The sequence below is a fragment of the Pantherophis guttatus genome, chromosome 7 (assembly GCF_059756535.1).
Source record: "Pantherophis guttatus breed Tessera chromosome 7, ASM5975653v1, whole genome shotgun sequence".
Lineage (NCBI taxonomy): Eukaryota > Metazoa > Chordata > Lepidosauria > Squamata > Colubridae > Pantherophis > Pantherophis guttatus.
In genome coordinates this window covers 21,528,556-21,551,783 of record NC_142069.1, presented here as the reverse complement: position 1 = coordinate 21,551,783, position 23,228 = coordinate 21,528,556, and the positions used below count along the sequence as shown (strand labels likewise).

The window sequence follows — 23,228 nt, the reverse complement described above, 5'->3', positions numbered from 1 at the left end:
AGTGGGCAAGGCTTCATTCTTCCAGTATTTACCTATCAACAATCTTGCTGCTGTTATCATATACAATATCAATTTTGTTTCACCCAATGTAAAACCCTTAACTATACCCAATAAAAACAATTGTGGAGAGAATTGAATTTTTTTCTTCAAAACATTCTGCATGACCCACCAAATTTTTATCCAAAAAGCCTTAACTTTCCTACAGGTCCACCAAACATGATAATATGTAGCATCCAAACATTCACATCTCCAACATTTTGGCTGAACATTAGGGTACATACATGATAACTTTTTGGGGTCTAAGTGCCATCTATAAAACATTTTATAGAAATTTTCCCTCAAATTCTGCGACTGTGTAAATTTAACATTCTGAACCCAAATTTTTTCCCATGTTTCCAACATCACTGGTTCTTCAAAATTTTGAGCCCACTTAATCATACAATCTTTAACTAGTTCGGTTTCTGAATCCCTTTCTAACAAAACATTATAAAGCCTTTTAATATGCATTGGACCTTTCTCTTTTATGTGTCTAACCAATTCTTCCTCATGCAACATAATACCAGTTTTTTGGTCCTCTTTCCATCTCAATTGCAATTGATTATATTGTAGCCAGGTTATATTAATCCCTTCAGCCAACAGTGTCTGTAGTGTCTTCAGCTGCCATCTGCCCGCATCTGTAAAAAGAACCTCTTTATATAAAACCCCCCCGAGTGACATTATATTTGTATTCCACAAAGTATGACCAAGATCCAGCCATAGCGGTATTTTATAATCCCATTTGAATCGGTGCTTCTTCCAAACTCTCATCAAAGAGTCTCTAAGTATATGGCTTTTAAATACTTTGTCGACTTTGTTATCATAAAATAAGTAGGCATGCCATCCAAATTCAAGATCAAAACTTTCTACATTCAATATTCCAGTCTTTTTCCTTCCAAACCAATCACTTGTTAGAGTCAAAGCTGCTGCATCATAATATAGCTGTAGGTTTGGTAGTTTAAGACCTCCCCTTTCTGGAACATCTTGCATAATTTTCAATTTCACTCTCGGCTTTTTCTCGTTCCAGACAAACTTATTCACTCCAGCTTGCCACACTTTCAATTGTTTATCACTTTTAAGCACCGGAATCATTTGAAACAAAAAAAGAAATCTTGGCAAAATGTTCATCTTAACTGCTGCTATTCTTCCAAGTAGAGACAGTTGCAGTTTTTTCCAAGTCTCCATATCTTTCTGCACCTCTCGCCACAACACCTCATAATTATTTTGAAACAATTTCATATTTGATTCTGCAACCTGGACTCCTAGATATTTTACCCTTGGTACAACCTCAAAACCTGCCCTCCTTTCAAGCTCGTGTTTACGAACTTGTGTCATATTTTTAACTATCATCTTAGTCTTTTTGTGATTCAGTCTAAAACCTGAAACTTTACCATAGTCTTGTATAATGTCCTTCATCAGGATTATTGATTCCATTGGCTGTGTTAGGGTAACAACTAGATCGTCTGCAAATGCCTTTATTCTGTAATCCTCTTGCCTTATCGTTATACCTTTCAAGATATTAGAGTCCCGTATTGTATTTAACAAGACTTCTAGTGTTAAAATAAATAAAAGTGGGGACAGCGGACATCCCTGTCTTGTTCCTTTTTCAATTTTAAACTCTGTTGTCAAGCTTCCGTTAATAATAATCTGTGCCTTTTGCTCTTGATAAATTGCTGAAATCGCCTGTACAAATTGATCCCCAAAGTTCCTCTTTTTTAAAGTCTTTAGTAGAAAATTCCAATCCACTCTATCAAAGGCCTTCTCTGCATCCAAGAAAACCAGCACTGCAGGGATCTGTTTGTTCTTCTCAAGATATTCCAATAGATCTATTACTTGCCTTACATTGTCCTTCATGTATCTACCCTCGATAAATCCCGCTTGGTCGTCATGAATCACCTTTTGAATTACTGGCATCAACCTGTTGGCTAATACTTTCGCATAAATTTTATAGTCGGAGTTCAAAAGAGATATTGGTCTATAATTCTCCGGTTTTTTAGGACCGGCTTGCTCTTTTGGTATCAAAGATATGTAAGCTGTTGTCCATGATGGGGGTATTTTACCCCCTTGTTGAATATTGCAAAATAGATCTCTAAGTTGTTCCACCATTTCGACTTGCAAAGTTTTATAATAGACTGCAGTCAAGCCATCCGTACCAGGAGCTTTAGCTGTTTTTAATTGTTTAATTGCTACTATTATCTCCTCCTCTGTTATAGGATAATTCATTCTTTCCTTTTGTTGGTCAGTAATTTTTATAACTCTTTTATCATCTAGATATTTTTCTATAAGTCCATTCTGCACATCCTCTTTAGCATATAAGTTAGTATAATAATCCACAAAAGCTTCTTTAATTAATTTTTGTTGAAAAATTTCTTTCCCTCCAATATCAATACTATCAATAGTCCGTATACTCTGTTTTTTCCTCAGTGTATAGGCCAACCATCTGCCCAGTTTATTAGTGTTACAAAATGTATTATGCTTCGCATATTGTAAGTTTGTTGCAACTTGTTCCGCCATAAGCATTTGAAATTGGTCTTTCAGAAGTTTTATAGCACCACATATTCTTTCATCTGTTGGATTTTTAATAAGTAACTGTTCTTTATTCTTTATTTCTGCTTCCAATTCAGATCTTTTCTTTTGTCGAATCAGTCTATGTTTAGAGTTCATATAGATAAGCACCCCTCTCATGTAAGCTTTACTTGCATCCCAGACAATTTCTTTTTTTTTTTATTGAAAAGGTTTTCAAATACAAATTTTTCCCCCTTTCCCCCCCCCTCCCCCCTCCCTAACCCCCCCTCCCCACCCTTCCCCCCCTGTGACTTCTTCGTAACAAAAAAAAACCCTAATTCATAACAGATTACTTACTCCCTCCTCAAAATACTGACCTTTACTTACTAAAAGTATTATAAATCCCCCTTTATCCATACATTTCAAAAAAGAAGAAGAGAAAAAAAAACAAAAAAAAACAAACACATTATACTATAACTATTATAAAATAACTTCTAATTTAGCATAATAGTGTTTTATATCTATACATTATTGCAACAATTCAAAACCACCTTCCACTTTAAAACTATACGATAAGTCCTACTTTAATAACATTTCAAAGCGGGCTCCCCATAAAATCTAATTTAACATTTATTCCACTCTATCCATTTCCTCCACTCCCCTAAATGTATCACTTAAAAATCCCTTTTCTTAAACTAATCAATCTGTAGCTAGCTTATTCACCCACTGTCTTACAAATTTACCATACACAACAATTCTTGATATCTTTAATTCACTGCCCACACTACTTAAAAATATATATATATATATATTCCATTATATCTAAATAAAAAAAGAAAAGACAATAACTTTAAATTTATAGTCCATATAATATCTTCTTGAAGTCTTTCCACTGGATTGTTAAAACCAACATCCATAATAGGGTAACATAGCTTGCTGATGCAACAGTTTATTCAAGATCTCCAATCATATCTGCCCCCATCAGTAGTAAACATCTTCTTATATATATAAAAGTAAAAACAACCACCCGAGTGACATTATAATTATATTCCATATAATAATAATTGTGGGTTTCATCAGGATTATTAATTTCCATCATCGTATTGGGTAACAACCCGATCTTCTGCATGTCCCAATGTGATTCTCTTGCCTTATAATTCAAGATAATTATAATATATTTATCAACACAAAAAGAAGTTTCAAAGTAGATAATTCAAAACCATCAATTTGAGGCTCTTTCCATGTCCCAAAATTACGGCAATGCAGAGATCTGCCACTATCCTCAGGATGATATTGACCAATATGTCGCCTCCTCTATGTTTTCACATAATCATTCATATTTTAAAATCACTGGCTTCACTGTTGCTTGGGTTAGAAATTTCTATTTTTGTACAACCTATTTCTTTTTTTGTTTTCTTTTTGTGGGTTTGACTTCCATCCTAATTTTTTGTGTCTCGCGTTTCTTTTTTATCCCTTGTATATCCTCTAATTGGTTTCCATGCTTGTCCTTGCCTTGATAAGTCATCACATTAAAATCAGATGGCACTTCTCTCAAATTTGTAGATAATCCAGCTGGGGTATCCGATAAATCCAAAGGCAATTTATCTGGTACAGTCTCTGTCTTTAGTTCCAGCTCCTTCTGCTTATCCTGTATTATATCTGAAGACGTTAAATTCATTTTCAACCTATTTTGATAAAATTCTTCCGCTCTTTCAACAGTATTTAACTGGTATCTTTCTCCTTGATATCTCAATATAATACCAACTGGGACGTCCCACCGGAATTGAATATTTCTCCTTTTTAACTCAGACACCAGAAAGCCAAATTTCTTCCTTTCCATTAATATCTTAGGTGGGAGTTCCTTGTAAATCCAAATCTTTCTTCCATACAATTGCAAATTAGAATTGAAGGAATTTTGCACAATTTTATTCCTAATTTCTTTATCTGAAAAATAGATTACCACATCTCTAGGCAATTGCCTTTGCTTGGCAGTCCAGGAGTTTATTCGATAAGCTCTGTCAATCCTACAAAACACTTCCTCAGGTTGAATCTTTAAAATCCCAGCTAGAAATTCAGAAGATATTTTCCTTAAGTCATCTCTGTTATTTTCCTGCAAACCTCTAAGTCTTATTGCATATTCTGTGAAATTATATTGTATCTTTAGAACCTCTTTTTCAATCCTCTGTTGCAGATTTTCTACATTACCAGACTTTTGGTCAGCATCCATTTTAAATTTTTCTTCTGAACTATAATCCTGAATATTTAACAAATCATTTTCAATTTTTTGAATTCTATTGTCCAATTTATCTTGAATTTCATCCATTTTTGACTCTAATAAATTAGTATTTGTATCCAACCGAATCATGAATTCTGACACTTTTAAAATTTTTTGCTGCAAAAAATCAAACTTGGATTTCACCAATTCCTTAGTTTCCTGCTTAAATTTTTCAAGTTGCTGATTCACAATCTCATCCCTTCTTTCAATCTCCTCTAAGAGAAATTCTATTATATTAAAATCAGGTTTCTGGGACTGAAGAGTTAAAACTTGTTCCTTTAAATTCTTAGTGGGGGAATCCCCCCCACCTATTTGTTTGTCTGACTTCACAAGCCTCAGTGCCATGTTTCCGCCTAAGCAGGCTTTGTTAGAAGAAAAAAGAAAAAAAAAAAACAAGACAAAAGACTTCCAGCCAGCAACAATCAGGCCTCCAGGGGAAAAAGAGAAAAACAAAAACAGGAGCGGAGTTTTGTCTACAAATGTAGCCTGTGGTATTTATTCCGCTACATTGTAATAATAAAAAACGGAAGAACTTTCCCTCTCAAACTCTTCTCCAGCCGCGGCAGACGCCATTTTAAAAAAAAACTTTTTTCCTCTTTCTCTTCCTCTATTCTCTTAAGTAATTTTTAAAAGATAAGTAAAATACTTGCGCTTCAGTATTACAGGTCCAGCTCACATTTTCTTTGAGTAATCTGTCAAATTCGCAGGCTTGCTTTTGACGCCTGGCTCTGCATTAGCAGAGGTCTCCCAAAGCCCGGAGCAGCGGCTGGGGATATGGGGCATCTCATCCGCTCCATCCCAAAAGTAAAAGAAAAACTTTTGGGACTCTGCAGAGAGTTCTACCCACCCCTGCCGGCTCTATCTCCGTTTCCTCATGGGAACGGAGTTTTTTCGAGCCGCCGTTCCGTTGTGAAGGCGGCTCTGACAGGCAGTGGAAGCTGACGATCCCAAAGGAACGTCTGGCGGCGGCCAGCAGCAAACAGGAAGCTCGCATCCCAGACAATTTCTATTGGGGTGCCTTTATTCAAATTTATTTCAAAAAATTCTTTCAAGTGCTTTTTAAGTTCTATTATATTTTTTTCATATCTGAACAAGTTCTCATTTAATCTCCAAGAGCGTCTCTCAGTCTTGCCTATCTCAATTTCTATCCATACTGGGCTATGGTCAGTCAAAGTTCTTGGAAAAATCTTTGTTCTTTTTGTCTTAACAAGTAAATCATCTGACAACAAAATGAAATCAATCCTAGAGAAGGATCTATGTCTATCTGAAAAAAAAGTATAGTCCAATTCTTTTGGATTGTGTATTCTCCAAATATCTTTTAATTCCAAATCTTCTTTCATATCAAAAAAGGTCTGTGGTAGCCTAATCCTAGACTTCTTGGGAAGCGTTTGACTAGTGATTTGGGATACGGAATCCAGCATGGTTATCTCTTTTGCTGTGTATATTGTCATTTTGTGTATAATAATAATAATATAACTTTATTGTCATTGTATGTATATACACAGTATACCGGTGTGAAATGTAAAATTTGTTACTACCAGTTCTGTGGGCATGGCTTGGTGGGGGGGAGGGGGGACGTGGTAATGTGACTGGGTGGGCGTGGCCAACTTTTTTTTTTATTATTTTAACTTTTCAAAGCATTTTTTCTGCAAATGCAAAAAAATGCTTTGAAAAGCCTCTGCCGACCAGGAACACAGCTGGGATCGTCAGAGCCTTTTGAAAGCATTTTTTAAACCACCTCTTCTGCTGAAGAGGTTGCAGAAAAAAATGCTTTAAAAGTCTCTCTGATGATCCCAGCTGAGTTGCCTGATCGTTTTAAAAAAATGCTTTGAAAAGGCTCTCTGACGATCAGGCAACTCAGCTGGGATTGTCAGAGAGACTTTTAAAGCATTTTTCTCTGCAACCTCTTCTGGGAAGAGGTTGCAGAAAAAAATGCTTTGAAAAGCCTCTGAGATCCCAGCTGAGCCGCGCGATCATCAGAGGCTTTTTTTTTACTTTTAAAAGCATTTTTTCAGCGGAAGAAGTTGTAGAAAAAATGCTTTTAAAAGTATTTTAAAAAAGGCCTCTGGTGATCGTGCGGCTCAGCTGGGCATAGTGGGGTGGGGGAGCACAGGGATTTTTGCTACCGGTTCTCCAAACCACCCGCCGCCATCGCTACCAGATAGGGCGATCCAGTCCGAACCAGGAACATTTCACCCCTGCAGTACACCCATAGAACGAAATTCACTTAACTTCACTTAAAATGTTTTCAAATAAAGTATTTGAAATGGGAATAATTTCCACAGAATTTGACATGGTCGCCTTTTGCAGCAAAATCAACAAAAGAGCCCTCTGACACCTTAAAGACAAACTGAGTTACTTTGGCAAATAGATTTGGCAGCAGAGTTCACTGTATCGTTCTTGTACCATAATGCATTTGTTTGTTTGGAGAATGCCACTAACATCATCCAAATATTCTTGTACATGTGCAATTTAATATGGCAGATGATTTCTGAATGTAATTTCTAGCCTGGTGTAGATACAGAAATGAGTATCCACAAAATATTTAACCACTGGTGAGCTGAAAGCAAACTAACTGAATGATGGTGCTGGTGATAGATACATCAGCATCAGTTCTTATATAAGGAGTAGAGTTATTTGAGTGGTCTTCTGGTAATAATGTTGGGGTCATATCTGCGACAATGAATCCCATGTGAATTCACATTCCCAAATGAACAAAATCTAAACCTTATGAATGCACTCATACTTTGCTATAATGTATGGCTGGATTTATGCAATTTAATGTCAAGATCCTGACTAACGAACTCAAGGAAATCAGAACTCGGACGCTAAGGTCTTTCTCTAAGAACTTCTTTATTGGGTACATCATATTGACACGATCAAATGGAAAACCAACTCTAAATTTTTCCCACGGTTTCAGTATAATTAAAATAGGAAATAACTCCCTCCCCAAAAGTCACAGGTCACATTGGCCAATTAGGTTAATTGGTGGGCTCTCCAGGCCACCTCCTTCCCCTCTCTATTCGCCCCCTGTAGAGATGACCTTGGTTCCCACGAGAAAGTTCTGTGCTTTATCTAGCAACGCATTTCATCCTCCTTCCCCCTCCTCACCCTGTGTGGCAACTGAAGAATAGAAAAATGGCTTCTGTCAATTCGAAGTGGACACTTAATGGATGTGGACAGAATGGTGGCCATGTTTTAAGACGCTTCAACATATTAAGGCAATGCAGACATTGTCTCATCTTGTTTTACTAATATAATCTTAGTTAGCCATAAAACTGTCTATTGCAATACATTCTGTTACGCCAGGTCGCACAAACAAGCAAAGCCCCACCCATAGGATGCAAGCAGCAGGCTAAATTACGCCCCCTCCAGTCCATGGAAAAACTCCACGGAACCGGTCCCTGGTGCCCAAACAGTTGGGTGCCGCTATGTTACACTGCTCCTCTAATCTCTGGTTTAAAATATATAGTCCCATCTATAATTGCTATCCATAGTATTGAATATATTAAAATATGAGAGACAGGCAAGTACTCCCATGAGCATGGAGGCATTCTGTCTATTCGAAGCAGATTCTTGTTCACATTTTTCTTTTCTGAAAACATGCTTGTTTCTCAACTTACATAAGATAAAGGGGATTTGCATTTTAAAGAAGATCACAGAAAGAAGTGGAAGAACAAAGTTAACAGAGACAACAACCAAATATCTTCTTCTCTCTAGGTCTTGGGGTCATGCTTTGCTATTTGTTAATTCAGACTTGTTCTTGTGCGATTTCTGGATAATTGGGTTGCAGGTCATCCTTGACAAGGGCCAGAATGGAAAGTGTTGAGAAGAGGCAAATGGGAATGAAATTAAAACTCTTAGGGAAAAATAATGTCAAATTCAGTTTTAAAAACTGCAATATTAAAACATGTTTGTAACTCCCTACTAGTCTTTTGCTAGTGAAAAGTAAACTTTCTTTTGATCAAATAATATTTGCAGAAGAAACCAGCTTTGTAGCTATCATCTTTTTTTCTATCTGATGACAAGCAGGATCATTTGAAACTCGACAGAACAGATGATTCTGTATTTCTTATTCTTTAAAATCAATGAAGCAACACATCTTTTTGTAAACATTAACATGACGTGCATGAGAAGAGTTCTACCTTAGCAGGTCACCAAATGTGCAGTGTAAGGCTTAGACTTTTAAATCATCAAGCCAAACAATGACTGATATTGACCTTTATTTCACATTGCAGATTTACGCCGAATGACAGCTGGTTTTATGGGCATGGCGGTGGCCATCATCCTATTTGGATGGATTATCGGGGTGCTGGGCTGCTGCTGGGATCGAGGCCTTATGCAGTATGTGGCAGGACTTCTCTTCCTCATGGGAGGTAAGGAGAAAACGAATTGAAAATAAATGTCCCCTTTAGCTGCATAAAATTGAAGGTCCTAGAAAACAATCCCCTGTTCTATTATATAAATCAGCAGCAATGTGTTTAAAATTTTCTACAACAAAAGGTTCTTATACGTAAATATAGATGGTCCTTACTCAACAACTGGCCTGTTTAACAACCATTTGAAATCATGGCAGTGCTGAAAATCTATGCAATGTGTCCTTGCACTTATGACCATCACAATGTCCCACATTGCAATGGGTCCTGCGTGGGTTGAGAGGACAGAATCTGCTGCAGTGTTAGTTAACAATGAAGATGGTTGATGTCTATGGAGATTCTCAGTCATCCAGGTCATGGTTGTCCCAAAGGTACTTTTTTAAAAGGCAGCTGAACTTTTCTTTGTTTTTGCTTGAAGACATTTTGCTTCTCATCCAAGAAGCTTCTTCAGTTCTTCAGTTTCAGAACAGCCATGAATGATATGCATGGGCTTTTAATGTTTTTAAAATGTTTTTTTAATAATTTTCCTATGTTATTTGTTGTATTATTTTTTTGCTGTAAGCCGCCCAGAGTCCCTTGGGAGTTGGGCGGCATAGAAATTCGATAAATTAAATTAAATTAAATGACCATAATTCCTGGCTCAGTTACAGTCTTAAGTCAAGGACTACCTGCAGCTTCTAGGTAGATCGTCATTTTTAAAATTCAGGATCTGAATCTCTCCAAGGTTGCCTTTTTCAAATTGACTTTACCTACCCAGAGATGCTTGTGAACGTCATCACACCCAAGGAGATGCCATCCAGAGAGAGTCTACATGACAGTCTTTTCAGGGATGGACCAGATGGACAAGCAATTCTCTCCCTATTTCATTTTCAAAGAGCTCTAGAAGTATGGTTCTTCAGAAAAACATTTAGGCATGTTTGAATCTGGCCCCTGCCTGCTTCTCTCAGCCCATCTGTGGTAAATCTCTGTGTCTATAAGGAAAAGTGAGATGAGTCTTCATTAAACCAGATCTTAGCACTAAAAGTTTGATTCGGGGCACAGATTGTACCAAATCTCTGTTTGTTTCTGTAATATTGAAGTACAGACTAGTCAACCGCATTTAAAACTAGCATGCCATGCCACGCCAGCCCAGCCTGTGGGGTTTAATTTATAGTTCACTGCATCATAAGATTGAAGAAAATTGAGTCTGAATGTGTTTTGTTGGTATTGGATTAACAATTTGTGACCTCAAGCAATGTGACTGGTAAACCAGGGCTTGTAGCCTACTGCAGTCTGCAAACTCAGTCAATAATGGGAGAACCAGGATGGTGTTGATGGTTTCCTAAAAATATCCAAACTTCAAAAAAGAATTGGCAGACAATGGGAGAAGTCACCTTTCGACTTCTGCCATGTAATTATAACAGGAAGTAAATGAGATCTCTCTGAACTTTAGGATCAGTTGCAAATTGGAACAGATTACTCTGGTTTACCTTAATAGATGTCCGTCAGAGATAATCAGGGGTGGGCTTCTGGGGGTTCACAGGGATTCGGGAGATTAGCTAAGATTCTGAGCAGTTTGGAGAACCCCCAAATCCCACTCCTGGCTGGCCCCACCCACCTCGTCCTTCCCCTCCCAGGAGTCCCCACGCAGCCTGTTTTGCATGCAGGTAAGTGCAGGGTGCACGCGGAGGCTCGGGGAGGGCAAAAAACAGGCTTACCTGGGGAGGCTGTTTTCACCCTCCCGGAGGCTCGAACAAAGCCTCTGGAGCCCGGGGAGGGCAAAAATGACCCCCCCGCACACCATGGTGCAGGAGGCCGACTAGGCCACGCCCACCATGACCCTGCCCACTCAGCAACCGGCCAGAGAACCCTTGCTAAAATTTTTGAAGCTCTGAGTACAACACCTATTAATGAGAGAAACTTACCTATAGACAGCATTGGTTGAAGATTGTAGTCCAAACCCAGAAGGTACCAGGTTTAGAATATATTGAGGTGTTTTTTTCTATCACTCAACCAACCCAAAGTTTGCAGCATGAAGGTTAAAGGTTTGTTGCATCTGTCGGGAACAACCATCTGTGCCAGGGAAACTTTCTATATAGTTATGGTTTTGTTTCCAGTCGGTGCTCTAGCACAAGACTTCCCATGTGAGCTGATTTTAGTCTCATTGACTTTAAAACTCCATTCAGCCAGCTTTAAAATATTGATGGCTTGTATTCAGTGTGTTGCCTGAATCGCTTTTGCAGAGAATATTTTTTTAAAAAAAGGCAATTATTGTAGAGCTTTGTTTGCTTGTTTGATTTTTTTTTTAGAGAGCTTGATATTTTGACCATCTGATGAAAGATGATGTCAGTACAAACGTATTAACTTCCTGGGTATTTTTGACAAAACAGATCGCTGTCGACTCAATATCAAACAAACAACAGATTAAGAAGGAAATGCCAATGTTTTCTTCATAGTCAATTTATTTGATGTTTGCTTTAATTTTCCTGGAGTGCAGCTCAGGTAGTTTTGATATATGACATGGCTACAAATGACTACATCTATTAACTTACTACTATCCCTTTTCTGAAACAAAATATTTTCCTTCCATTTAACTATTCACAAGTACTGGCTATTAATGCAATATTAATGTATCTCAAAGGCATTTCATGAAAGTCTTCCAATTTCACATGTTAAAGATTCTTGTCAAATATTTTGGCGTAGAATAATCTGCAACTAACAGTGACTAAAGAAAATGAAGGGCACTTAAGTATATAATAAAGGCAGAGTCATTTAAGAATCTGGTTAACTGGGGGATTTTAGCAAATACAACTTTTCTCCCATCAAAATCCCCTCTTTTGCTACATAAGGATGCTGTTCTCATTTACATTTAATAACACTAAAAGGGCAGGGATTCTAATGCAGCTCTCCTCATGCCAACGTTCAGTTAGCATCTTGTGTGAATCCAGCCATTATGGCTGGATTGTTAAACCATGTTTTTTTTTAATGAATCATTGTGGGAATGCAGCTTGCTTGCATGCTGTACAGATTCATACATGTATTTGAATTTCAGGTTTCTAAGAATTCTCTAACATTTTTGAATTTCAAAATCTAAATCCAAATCCAAAAATGCTAGATGATTCTTGGAAAGACAGTATTCAGCCGAATACAGCCATCAATTGACATATTGAAATGAACCACATTTACACACCATTCAAAAGAGTCAATAATAAATCTAGGAAGGAAAAAAAAAAGAACTACAACACATCCCCAGAAGCCACATTCAGATAAGCAGGAATCAAGACTAGGCAAATAATCAGGCAGAAAATAAGGTTCTAATCAAGAAATGACCAAAAAACAAACTGCATCCTAACCAAAACTGGCAGGGCAAGCTAGCTGCATATTTTAAAGCAGCAAATCTCTCACTTGCTTGCGATGATGATGTTACCTAGTTGGGTAACAAAAGGTCTGCACATGAGCAACCGAGCTTAAAAAGCACCTTCAGAGTTCAACTCTGAACTACAAATATTCACTTCTATTGGATTTTTTCCCTGCCAGTTCTTATTACTCAGCATAACAAGGGTTTGAACTGAACATTGACTCTGATTATATCAAGGAATTTGTCAAAATGAATCATTTTTAAGCTATTATCTCATATTCTCACATCTAGAATCCCACGGAGAGGGTGCAGTGCCTTAGGATGTGTTACACATTGACGTTCAAAAATGTCTATGCAATGAAATTTAAAATAATTGTTAAAATAATATGTCTTCCTTAGTTCAAATTACAACCTTGGGCAATACGTGAGATGGTTTCTCAAATGTTCCCCATTGATAGTTATATACTCCTTTTGCTTTTTCGGTACAGAATTCATATTTATTTACATTGGCTCAATACAGTAATTAGGAACTTCCTTTGCAAATCTCTGAAATAACTTGCCTATGCATTTTCTAGTATTTTAAAAGCAGTTCATCATTTGGAACCTATCTATATAGCAAATCATGCCCTATATTTACAAGGTTTGTGTGAACATACATTTTATTTTTGGAAAAAAATAAATAGCCAAAGTTGAAACTAAGAATTAATACAGTAATTCTGGTTTTTAGATTGGTGAAGTGTATAGGATATCCTGAAAGTGCAACACTAAACTCACCTGTTAAAAAATAATTCTTAGTGAGTTCATGATAACTTACTCCCAAGTAAATAAATACAGGATTACTGACTCAGCATCAAGAATGGGTAAAGTTGTTCTCACATCCAAAAGAACTTGATTCTAAAGCTTCCATCTCAGCAAGGCTTTCATCGCTTAAGCAATATGTTGTAGGGATTTATGCAGTGGTGAAATCCAAATTTTTTTACTGCCAGTTCTGTGGGCGTGGCTTGGTGGGTGTGGCTTGGTGGGCATGGCAGTAGAAGGATACTGCAGAATCTCCATTCCCTCCCCACTCCTGAGGGAAGGATACTGCAAAATCTCCAATCCCACCCCACCCCAGGGGGGAAGGATACTGCAAAATCTCCATTCCCACCCCACCCCAGGGGAAGGATACTGCAAAATCCCCATTCCCACCCCACTCCAGGGGAAGAATACTGCAAAATCCCCATTTCCTTCCCACTCCTGGGGGAAGGATATTGCAAAATCTCCATTTCCACCCCACTCTGGGGCCAGCCAGAGGTGGTATTTGCCGGTTCTCTGAACTACTCAAAATTTCCGCTACCCGTTCTCCAGAACCTGTCAGAACCTGCTGGATTTCACTCCTGGATTTATGTCAACAAGACTTTGTCCAAATACTGGTTGTGTTCCCACAACATGCTAAACTATATTTTATTTTACTCATGGTTTATTGAATATATCATCAAGGGGCAGGTCACATATAATGCTTAACGATATAAACTTTGATTGTCTATGGAGATTCTCAGTAATCCAGGTCATGGTTTTCCCCAAGGTATTTTTTCAAAAGGCAACTGGACTTTGTTTTGCTTGAAGACGTTTCATTTCTCATCTAAGAAGCTTCTTCTTCAGTGTTAAGCAGAGTGATGGCATTCGGGGGAAAAACTGTCCTTGTGTCTAGTTGTTCTGGTGTGCAGTGCCCTATGGTGTTGTTTTGAGGGTAGAAGTTGAAACAATTTATGTCCAGGATCTGAGGGGTCTGTAGATGTTTTCTCAGCCCTCTTTTTGACTTGTGCAATATACAGATCCTCAATGGAAGGCAGGTTGATAGTAATTGTTTTTTCTGCAGTTCTAATTATCTGTTGAAATCTGTGCTTGTCTTGTTTGGTTGCAAACCAGACCGTTATGGATCAATAATTCCTCTATAGAACTGAATCAGTTCTGAACTGAAGAAGCTTCTTGGATGAGAAGCGAAACATCGTCAAGCAAAACTAAGTCCAGTTGCCTTTTTAAAAAGCACCTTGGGGAAAACTTTGATTACAAACCCAAATGGCTGGGATTACACAATATCGTAAAGCAAACTAAATATATTTTGGACTACAATTCAAAATGGTTCCGATCTAGCATGGTTTAGCAGAATGCATGAACCCAAAGTATTTGTGTGGGAACAATTCCTGAATCACATTCTAGAATCCAAAATGCTAGTAATGATCTAACAATAATTCAATTGTTTTTTTCCTGACATCACCTTGGACTCTCATTAGCCTTTAGAAATGCCATAATCTTCAGTTTATAGAACCAAAGATCTTATGTCCTGAAGATTTTTATAGAAGTATAAATGGGAGATTATGAAAGTTACAGCCCAGCCTGTCAGGAAAGATGGTAGCCTACTCCTTTTTTTTTCAGTGACCTCTTTGCTTTTCAGGTGTTAAAAATAGGTCTTGGGAAATGAGTATTGGGAAATGCAACTCCTGCAACTCCTTTACTTTGGTTAAATAATTACCACCTTGGTAATAATAATTATGACAACAACAATGGTCAGGAGAACTGCCAACATACGTGATGGTGATAACACCATAAAATAGATGCCAAACAACAACAAATGTTGTTGTCAATAGGAATTCAGAATATTTTAGCTATGCTTACCGAGATGAAAAATATTGTTAATTGTCAGCTAAAGATGAAGAACTACTGCAGATTTGATTGGAGTTTTACCATGTTTGTGTCATCTGCTTTGAACCCTTGTGGGAAGATGGGAATCTGAAAAGGAAGTCCATGTCTGTTCTCAATCACTTTTTCCCCTGTCCCTTCCCCCTATGCCTATTCAACGTAAACTCCTCCAAACATTTATTATTGTACATTTCAATTCTTAAAGGGTCAATGCATGTTCCTGCTTTTCATCATTTTTCTGCGATGAGGTTTTATGACCTTATATCATTTATACAGAATCTCATCCTTTGCTGACCTTTTCTTTCCTCATGTCTCATAAATGTTTTTATGCTATATTTATTATATCAATTATATACCCTACCATAGTTGTCACAGAAGCATCTAGCTGGATTTTCTTGGTTTATTCTTCGGTATAGGAGTTTTCAGTAGGAGTGGTGCGGTGGTCTAGAGGTGGAGCTCTCATCTCACAATCAGGAGACTGTGAGTTCGATTCTAGGTATAGGTAAATATTTCTCTCTCTGGGCACAATGAGAATATATCTGCTGAAAAAAACTCCACATTGGTGACAGGAAGGGCATCCAGCCATTAAACACTCTGCTAGCTCCATTTCCAGACTCCACCCCGCAAGGGATAGAATTGAATAACAGAGTTGGAAGGGACCTTGGAGGTTTTCTAATCCAACCCACATCCCAGGCAGGAAACCCTACACCACTTCAGACAAATGGTTATCCAACATCTTCTTAAAAACTTCCAGTGTTGGAGCATTCACAACTTCTGCAGGCAAATTGTTCCACTTATTAATTCTAGTTCTAACTGTCAGGAAATTTCTCCTTAGTTCTAAGTTGCTTCTCTCCTTGATTAGTTTCCACCCATTGCTTCTTGTTCTACCCTCAGGTGCTTTGGAGAATAGTTTGACTCCCTCTTCTTTGTGGCAATCCCTGAGCTATTGGAACACTGCTATTATGTCTCCCCTAGTCCTTCTTTTCATTAAACTAGACATACCCGGTTCCTGCAACCGTTCTTCATATGTTTTAGCCTCCAGTCCCCTAATCATCTTATTGAATGCAGTATTCCAAGTGTGGCCTTACCAAGACATTATAAAGTGGTATTAACACTTCACGTGATCTTGATTCTATCCCTCTGTTTATGCAGCCCAGAAGTGTGTTGGCTTTTTTGGCAGCTGCTGCACACTGCTGGCTCATATCTAAATAGTTGTCCACTAGGACTCCAAGTTCCCTCTCACAGTTACTACTATTGAGCAAGGTACCACATATACAGTACCTGTGCATTTTGTTTTTCTTCCCTAAATGTAGAACCTTACTTTTTTCACTGTTGAATTTCATTCTGTTAGATAGCACTCAATGTTCAAGTCTGTCAAGAGCCTTCTGTATCTTGAGCCTATCTTCTGGATTGTTGACTATTCCTGCCAGCTTGGTGTCATCTGCAAATTTGATGAGTTCCCCATCTATTCCCTCGTCCAAGTCATTGATGAAGATGTTGAAGAGTACTGGGTAGTACTGGGTAATTTAAAAAGCTATCAAATAAACTATTATTATTATATTTACTTTCCCATTCCCATTTATTAATCTATCTTATCTATATTTGCTAATGTTTACCTCATCATCCTTCATCTTTAACCATCATCTCGAAATCTTTTTAGCATCCCCTTTTCTAATGGTTGTTTGCACGACCCTTTATCTCACTCTAATTTCTCAATTCTCTTTTTTTTTCTTTTTATACCATGTTTCCCTGAAAATAAAACACTGTCTTATATTTTTTTGAACCCTGAAATAAGCACTTGGCCTTATTGCCATCCGCTCAAAAGCCCGATTGGGCTTATTATCTGGGGATGTCTTATTTCGAGGGGAAACAGGTTATATGTTACATTTCATCTTCTGGCTTCCTTTTATCTTTTTTTGTTGTATTGTTTGAACATCCCTCACCAAAGTTTTCCCTTGTCTCTTCCAGATATTCCCCTTTTATCTGTTTCTTTTTTAGGGGGGACTGCCATAGTTAAGCAATCATGTAGTTGTTAAACAAACCCTTACTAACTATTCTTGTGAGAAACCTTCTGGGAAGGTCACAAATGCCAATCTCATGAGCCTGTGGTAAATTCATGCTTCTGAATTCTTATCATGTGACTGTGAGGATGCTGCGATGGTTGTTAGGTGCAAGGACCATTTGTAAGTCACTTTGTTTCAATGCCATTGTAACTTTGAATGGTTGCTAAACAAATGGTCATAAGTCGAGGACTATCTGTATGCCTTTTCTAAAATGTAATGTACGTTTCCAGATCTTTCTCTTGTCAGATCCAAAACCACATCGTTAGTAAGGAAGAGATGACAAGGGCAAACCTTTACAACTCTGTTGTGGCTCTTTCTAAAAGAGAAAATGTAGTTCTGTCAAATAAGTCTAAGGACATTTTTATCATAAAGAGATTTCTATCCCCCTTTGGTTTTGGTCAACTTCCATCACCTCAGGGTGGTAAAAATGCTTCTGCTCACTTTTTTCCCCCCAACAACAATCCTGGGAGGTGGGTTGGGCTAAGGGAGAAGGTTTGATCCAAAGCTACTCAGCTGCCTTTTATACCTAAGGTAAGACTGGAATTCAGCGTTTCTAATTTCTGGCCTAGCATTTCGCCACGACACCAAACTAGTTTCTCTTCAGTTCTGTCAATCAGCCTGTGGACTCTTGGCTTCCATCAGATATTATGAGCTGTGGTGACACAGTGAATGCAGTATAGCTGCTGATTGCCTGCAGTTCGATCCTGACCACGGAGACATCTTCGGACAGCACTGGCTCTTCATCTTTGAAACGGAGATGAGCACCACCCCCTAGAGTCAGGAATGACTAGCACATATGTCCAAGGGGAACCTTTACCTTTACCTTTATCTTACCTTTCAGAAAGTACAAAGATTAAAATTAAAATCACAGGGACAACACAGCCACTCAAGAACAGCACAGCCATTTTATAGACTCTATTTGGGGGCCCACACAGTATTACAGTGTTATTAATAACAACACAGTATTCAATGGGGGTGCAAAAAGACAAGTGGTGGATGTGGTTCTGATACAGTACAAAAGTTCCAGGGAAATATGAAATTTCATTATTAACTGTGGTCTCTATCATATAGGGTGCAAAAGATGTGCAGGTATAGGAACATAAGAAATTTGGTACAATCCCAGAAAATGGGTTGATTCAGTGTGCACTTTAAGCATGCATGGCCATGGTTAAATAACTCACCCATCTAACTGCCTGTTACCAACACTGACATGGAACAATTCTCTGGGATTCAGCTTGGCATCTTTTGCATGCAAAGTATGTGCTGTTAACATTGCACTATAATCCATTTAGGTGGATTTCTGATGAAATTGTAGAAGTCTATGAAGTGGTTCAATCAGCCAGAGGCTAGTCCTTAGTGCCTATTTATGTACCTGGCTGGCACAACAATTTATGAAAGAGATAAATAAAAAGCAGTGTGAGTTTATTTGCATCATTTGAACAAGCTCAATAAAATTACTATTTTGGGTGGGTGGGTGGGTGGGTGGGAATTAGGGTTTATGCATTCCAGGCAATAAAATGATCCTGACTATATCATTGACTACATGTAACAGCCTGTTCAGAAATCGTATTTTAAAATATGCCCCTAAGACTATAATATCTGAATGTTGCAAAGATAGATTTTACGCAGGTTCAAGATAAGGGGCAGCCACTATTAACTGCTGTTCTTTGCAGAGAAAATGACTTAATGGCAAAGAAAATTTGTAAAACTGTACTTTATGTAATATTGTCTGCCAGAAGTTGCTCATTTTTTAAATTTGAATTTGCACAGTTGCACCAACTCTGAGATTTATGATGATAAAATTGTAGGGGAGAAGGACAGAAGGGCAAAAAAAAAATGCTTAAATCCAGCTAGTACCAGAGGGGCAGGACAAGAAACAATGGATGGAAAATAATCAAGGAGAGAAGCAACCTGGAATTAAGGAGAAGCTTCCTAACAGTGAGGACAATTCACCAGTGGAACAGCTTGTCGTCAGATGTTGTGGGTGCTTCATCACTGGAGGTTTTTAAGAAGAGAGTGGACAGTCACTTGCTGAAATGGTATAGGGCAGTGAGGGCTAATGTGATGTGCCAAAAGAGGGGGAGCGCAGGGGGTCATGCATGTGTATGCTCACACCCATAATTCAATGCCTCCCTGCCCCCGCATCCTGCACCCCCAATCATTTTAGCAGATGATGGCATGGTAGGCCCGGTAGGCCCGTTGTTCACCCTCCCCAGGCTCTAGAGGCTTTCTTGGAGCCTGGGGAGGACGAAAACGGCCTTCCCCACCTCCCTGGAGGTCCTCTGGAGGATGGAAACTGCCCATTTCCTGACTTCTAGTGGGCCCAGAAGGCCCAAAAATCAGCTGGCGCACTGGAGCTGAGCTAGGGCAACACTCGTGTGCCCACAGATATGGCTCCGTGTGCCACCTGTGGCACGCATGCCATAGGTTCTCCATCACGGGTATAGGGCTTCCTGCTTGAGCAGAGGGTTGGACTAGAAAGACCTCCAAGGTCCCTTCCAACTCTATTCTGATTGATTGATATGCGGAGTTATACAAACAGTCATACAGTTATAGTGTGAGGGCCACTGATTCATGTCCATTTGGGCCCTCATTTCCTTTCTTACCAAATAGAAGTTTGCATGACTTCCTTTAGCATTGGGGTCGAGAACATTCAGTCCAAAGGGGATGTGTAGCTCCTCTCCAACTCTTGTGATTTCTAGAAAAGATTGAGAAGGCACTACCAAAATTAAAGGACAAACAGCTAAAAACTATGGCATAATTCCTCTCAAGTTTCTGGTTGGAAGCAAAAGTAATTAATACATGTTATTTTTAAAACAGTAAATAACAAAAACAAAATAGCCTTCACAAGGGGGGGGAGTCAATTTGATCATATCTACCAACTAGTCACTATATCACTGATGAACTTTCTTTAACCCCAGCACTTGGAAATATCTTCACATACACACACAAGAGTATATCCCATCAAATAATGCCTGCCTTTTCAAAGGCTAGCGTGTCTCCTTATTTGTACTAGCCATTTTTCATTGATAAAACAATTCCCAACTGACTCTTCCATCTGTATAATGATTTGTCTCCTAATTCCATGTAGGGTGAAGTCCCATTGTCACTTTCTCATTCATTTCTTTGTTGAGCTGCATTTTGCACAAAATTTCACAGCATATTATGCACGTTGGATATAAATTTCTGTTAAATCCTCCCATCACAATTACTACTTACATCCCTTCATGCTGGAAAGCAGTAATGTGTGGTCTTTTCCCTTCCCCCTCCCTTCCCTTTCTTTTGTCAGCAGTTTTCTCTATCAAGAAATTTGTCTTTAAGGAGATGAGACTGTACAGTTTGTGTTCCGTCTGCCTGAACTGAGGATGCATGCAATTAAGTGGCAAATGAAGTGTCCACATAAGGGGAGCCATAGATAACTACCTTGTGCTGAATCATTTGGGCCTTGGAGTTAACATACCTTGAATGCACCATATGCTACTGAAAACAAAGCCTTCCTCCAGAAAATAACTCAACCAAAAGCACTTTTAAAAATATGGAATGATTCAACATAGATTTAAAATTGTAGTCCTTTGGCCTCAAATTAGAAATCCTTAACTGTTAAATATTTTTCCCACAAAACTTTGTGGATATACTGTATACATTGCCTTTTCATTATAGAATATTTTAATACAGAATTAAGCATTGCTCAGTACTACATTTAAGGCTGTGTAATTTCCTTTTAGACTAAGATCATTCAGATGTACAAATCTCCATTGTAGTATTCATTACTGTAGGGAGATTCCTTAAGAATAAAACTTTCATTAAGAATAAAACTTTCATTATTTAGTATTTAGCATTTTCTAATTAAGACTTCCCCACACTTTGTAAATCACAACTATTCCATTGTACATTGATGATTATGGATAGAGCTACCTTATTTATTTCAACTGTTCAGTGGTAAAGGCTACCTTATGAATAATCAGGGCTGGGTTTAAACTTAAACATATCCTGAATGTGTTGAAGCTGTAAATGTTCTTATCTGGCAAGTCCTAACAGAGAATAAGGCTGTGTCACAAGTGAACTTGGCAAGAATGCCACCAAGATTCATAGTAAATCCATGATGAACAACAACAAAAAAAATGTCTGCATAAATAAAGCGTACCATAATCAATTAATGAGGGCCATTTCAACCAAAGGACTCAATTACTTTCATACGTGCAAATAACAAAACCGCAACAGTTGGGAAAAAAATCTGAAATGTTGTATGGCCCTAAGCTTTAGCTTGTTTATTGTTTGATTATTTGTAGAATGGTGTGGTGGCCTAGAGGTGGAGCTCTCATCTCACAATCAGGAGGCTGTGAGTTCAATCCTAGGTAGAGGCAGATATTTCTCTCTCTGGGCACAATGAGAATATATCAGCTGAACAAAACTCCACATTGGTGACAGGAAGGGCATCTGGCCAGTAAACACTCAGCTCCATTCAATTGCCCAAACTTCACCCCACAAGGGATTATAGGGAGGTGATGATGATTGTTTGATTATTTGTAGATTTGGTTCAGTGAATGTTTTTCTCTTGAATTATCTGTTCAGCTTTCTGCAGGTTCTTTGACTTCTCATATTTCCATTAAAGCCCAGAAAAAATCATCATGAAGGAATTTTTACAATTTTTTTTTATTAGAATGCAAGGATAAAGGCTGTAGAGGGAAACACAAATGTTAACAGCCGAAACAATAGCAACAATCCTTTCTATTGTTTCACAACTACAAAGCGAGTTCAAACACTCTTCCAAAAGGAACTCTAAAACAGTGCTAAATGAATAAGGTACCTTGGGAATGAGTAGAAAAACAGAATTGTTTTTTTTTTCAGGAGAATAAAACTTGGAGAACATATTTCCACACTGCATTATTTTGAACTCCTGTGGTGATAGTAACCTGAAGAGATGCCATTCACCATTATCAGTCATGCTATGGACAATTCCAAAATATGGGGCTGCTTTTAATATAAATTGTTTATTATTTTATATTATTCTCTAATCTAAGGTTTTCAAAATCATGTGTTTTAAATCCAATAAGGAAGATTACACATGTTTTGAGCTTGTAGGTAACTATGTGAAAGTTAACAGAAAATAGTTCCTATGAATGAAAACTCTTTAATTTTAAATTTCAGATAACCCTTAAATTTACTGATAAGTACCGTATTTTTTGGAGTATAAGACACACCTACTTTTTTTGGTGAGGAAAAGAAGAAAAAGAAATCTCCCTCTACCTCTTGAGCAATTTTGCCTCATTGCAGCAAACAGCAAACAGCCTGCTTTACTTTCATTTTCAGCATAGCTTGATTAGCACAAGGGGAAAAAAAATCTGCTCCAGCAATTTACCTCTCTGCAGCAAGCAGCAGAGCCCTGCGCAAAACAGCTGAGAGCAAATCAGCTGAGAGTCGGGAGGCTGATCCAATCAACTTGTGCTAATTAGGTTGTGCTGAAGCTGAAAGGAGCTGCTTTTTCTTGCTGTTTGCTTGCAAGGAAGTAACTGCTGGGAGGCAGAGGCCAAAGGGTGGGGGCCAGTGGGTGGGCGGGGCTACATTCGGTGAATAAGACGCGCCTAAATTTTCACCCCCTTTTAGGTGGGAAAAAGGTGTGCCTTATACTCCGAAAAATACGGTATGTTCCCAAAGAAGGGGAAATTATGGGTATCTCTTGAAGAAAAAGCGAATAGTATTAAATAAATTATTGTAACAGAAAATGAGATAAAGGAGGGATATGTAAGATTATTGGATTCAGGATAAATTAAAGAGAATATTTGTAGCTCAGGATTGAACTGAGGGGCTCATGCTGATCTCTGACCTCGATTGTTTTCTTGCAGATATTTCATTACCCAACTAGGTGACATCCTCAGATGATGTTATCTAGTTGGATAATGAAACATCTACAAGAAAACAACCAAGCTTAGAGAGTACCAAGGAACATTCAGGAAGCT

The 23,228-nt window shown here is 38.2% G+C and overlaps 1 protein-coding gene across 1 annotated transcript in view; it reads left to right on the top strand.

Annotated features, from left to right (window-relative positions):
• The window catches only part of TMEM178B (transmembrane protein 178B), a 364,398-nt gene that overhangs the window by 303,248 nt on the left and 37,922 nt on the right, over positions 1-23,228 (top strand). The window contains exon 3 of the mRNA XM_034402907.3: positions 9,055-9,192. Coding sequence (XP_034258798.1) covers positions 9,055-9,192 — 138 coding nt within the window. The remainder of the gene's footprint in view (positions 1-9,054; positions 9,193-23,228) is intronic.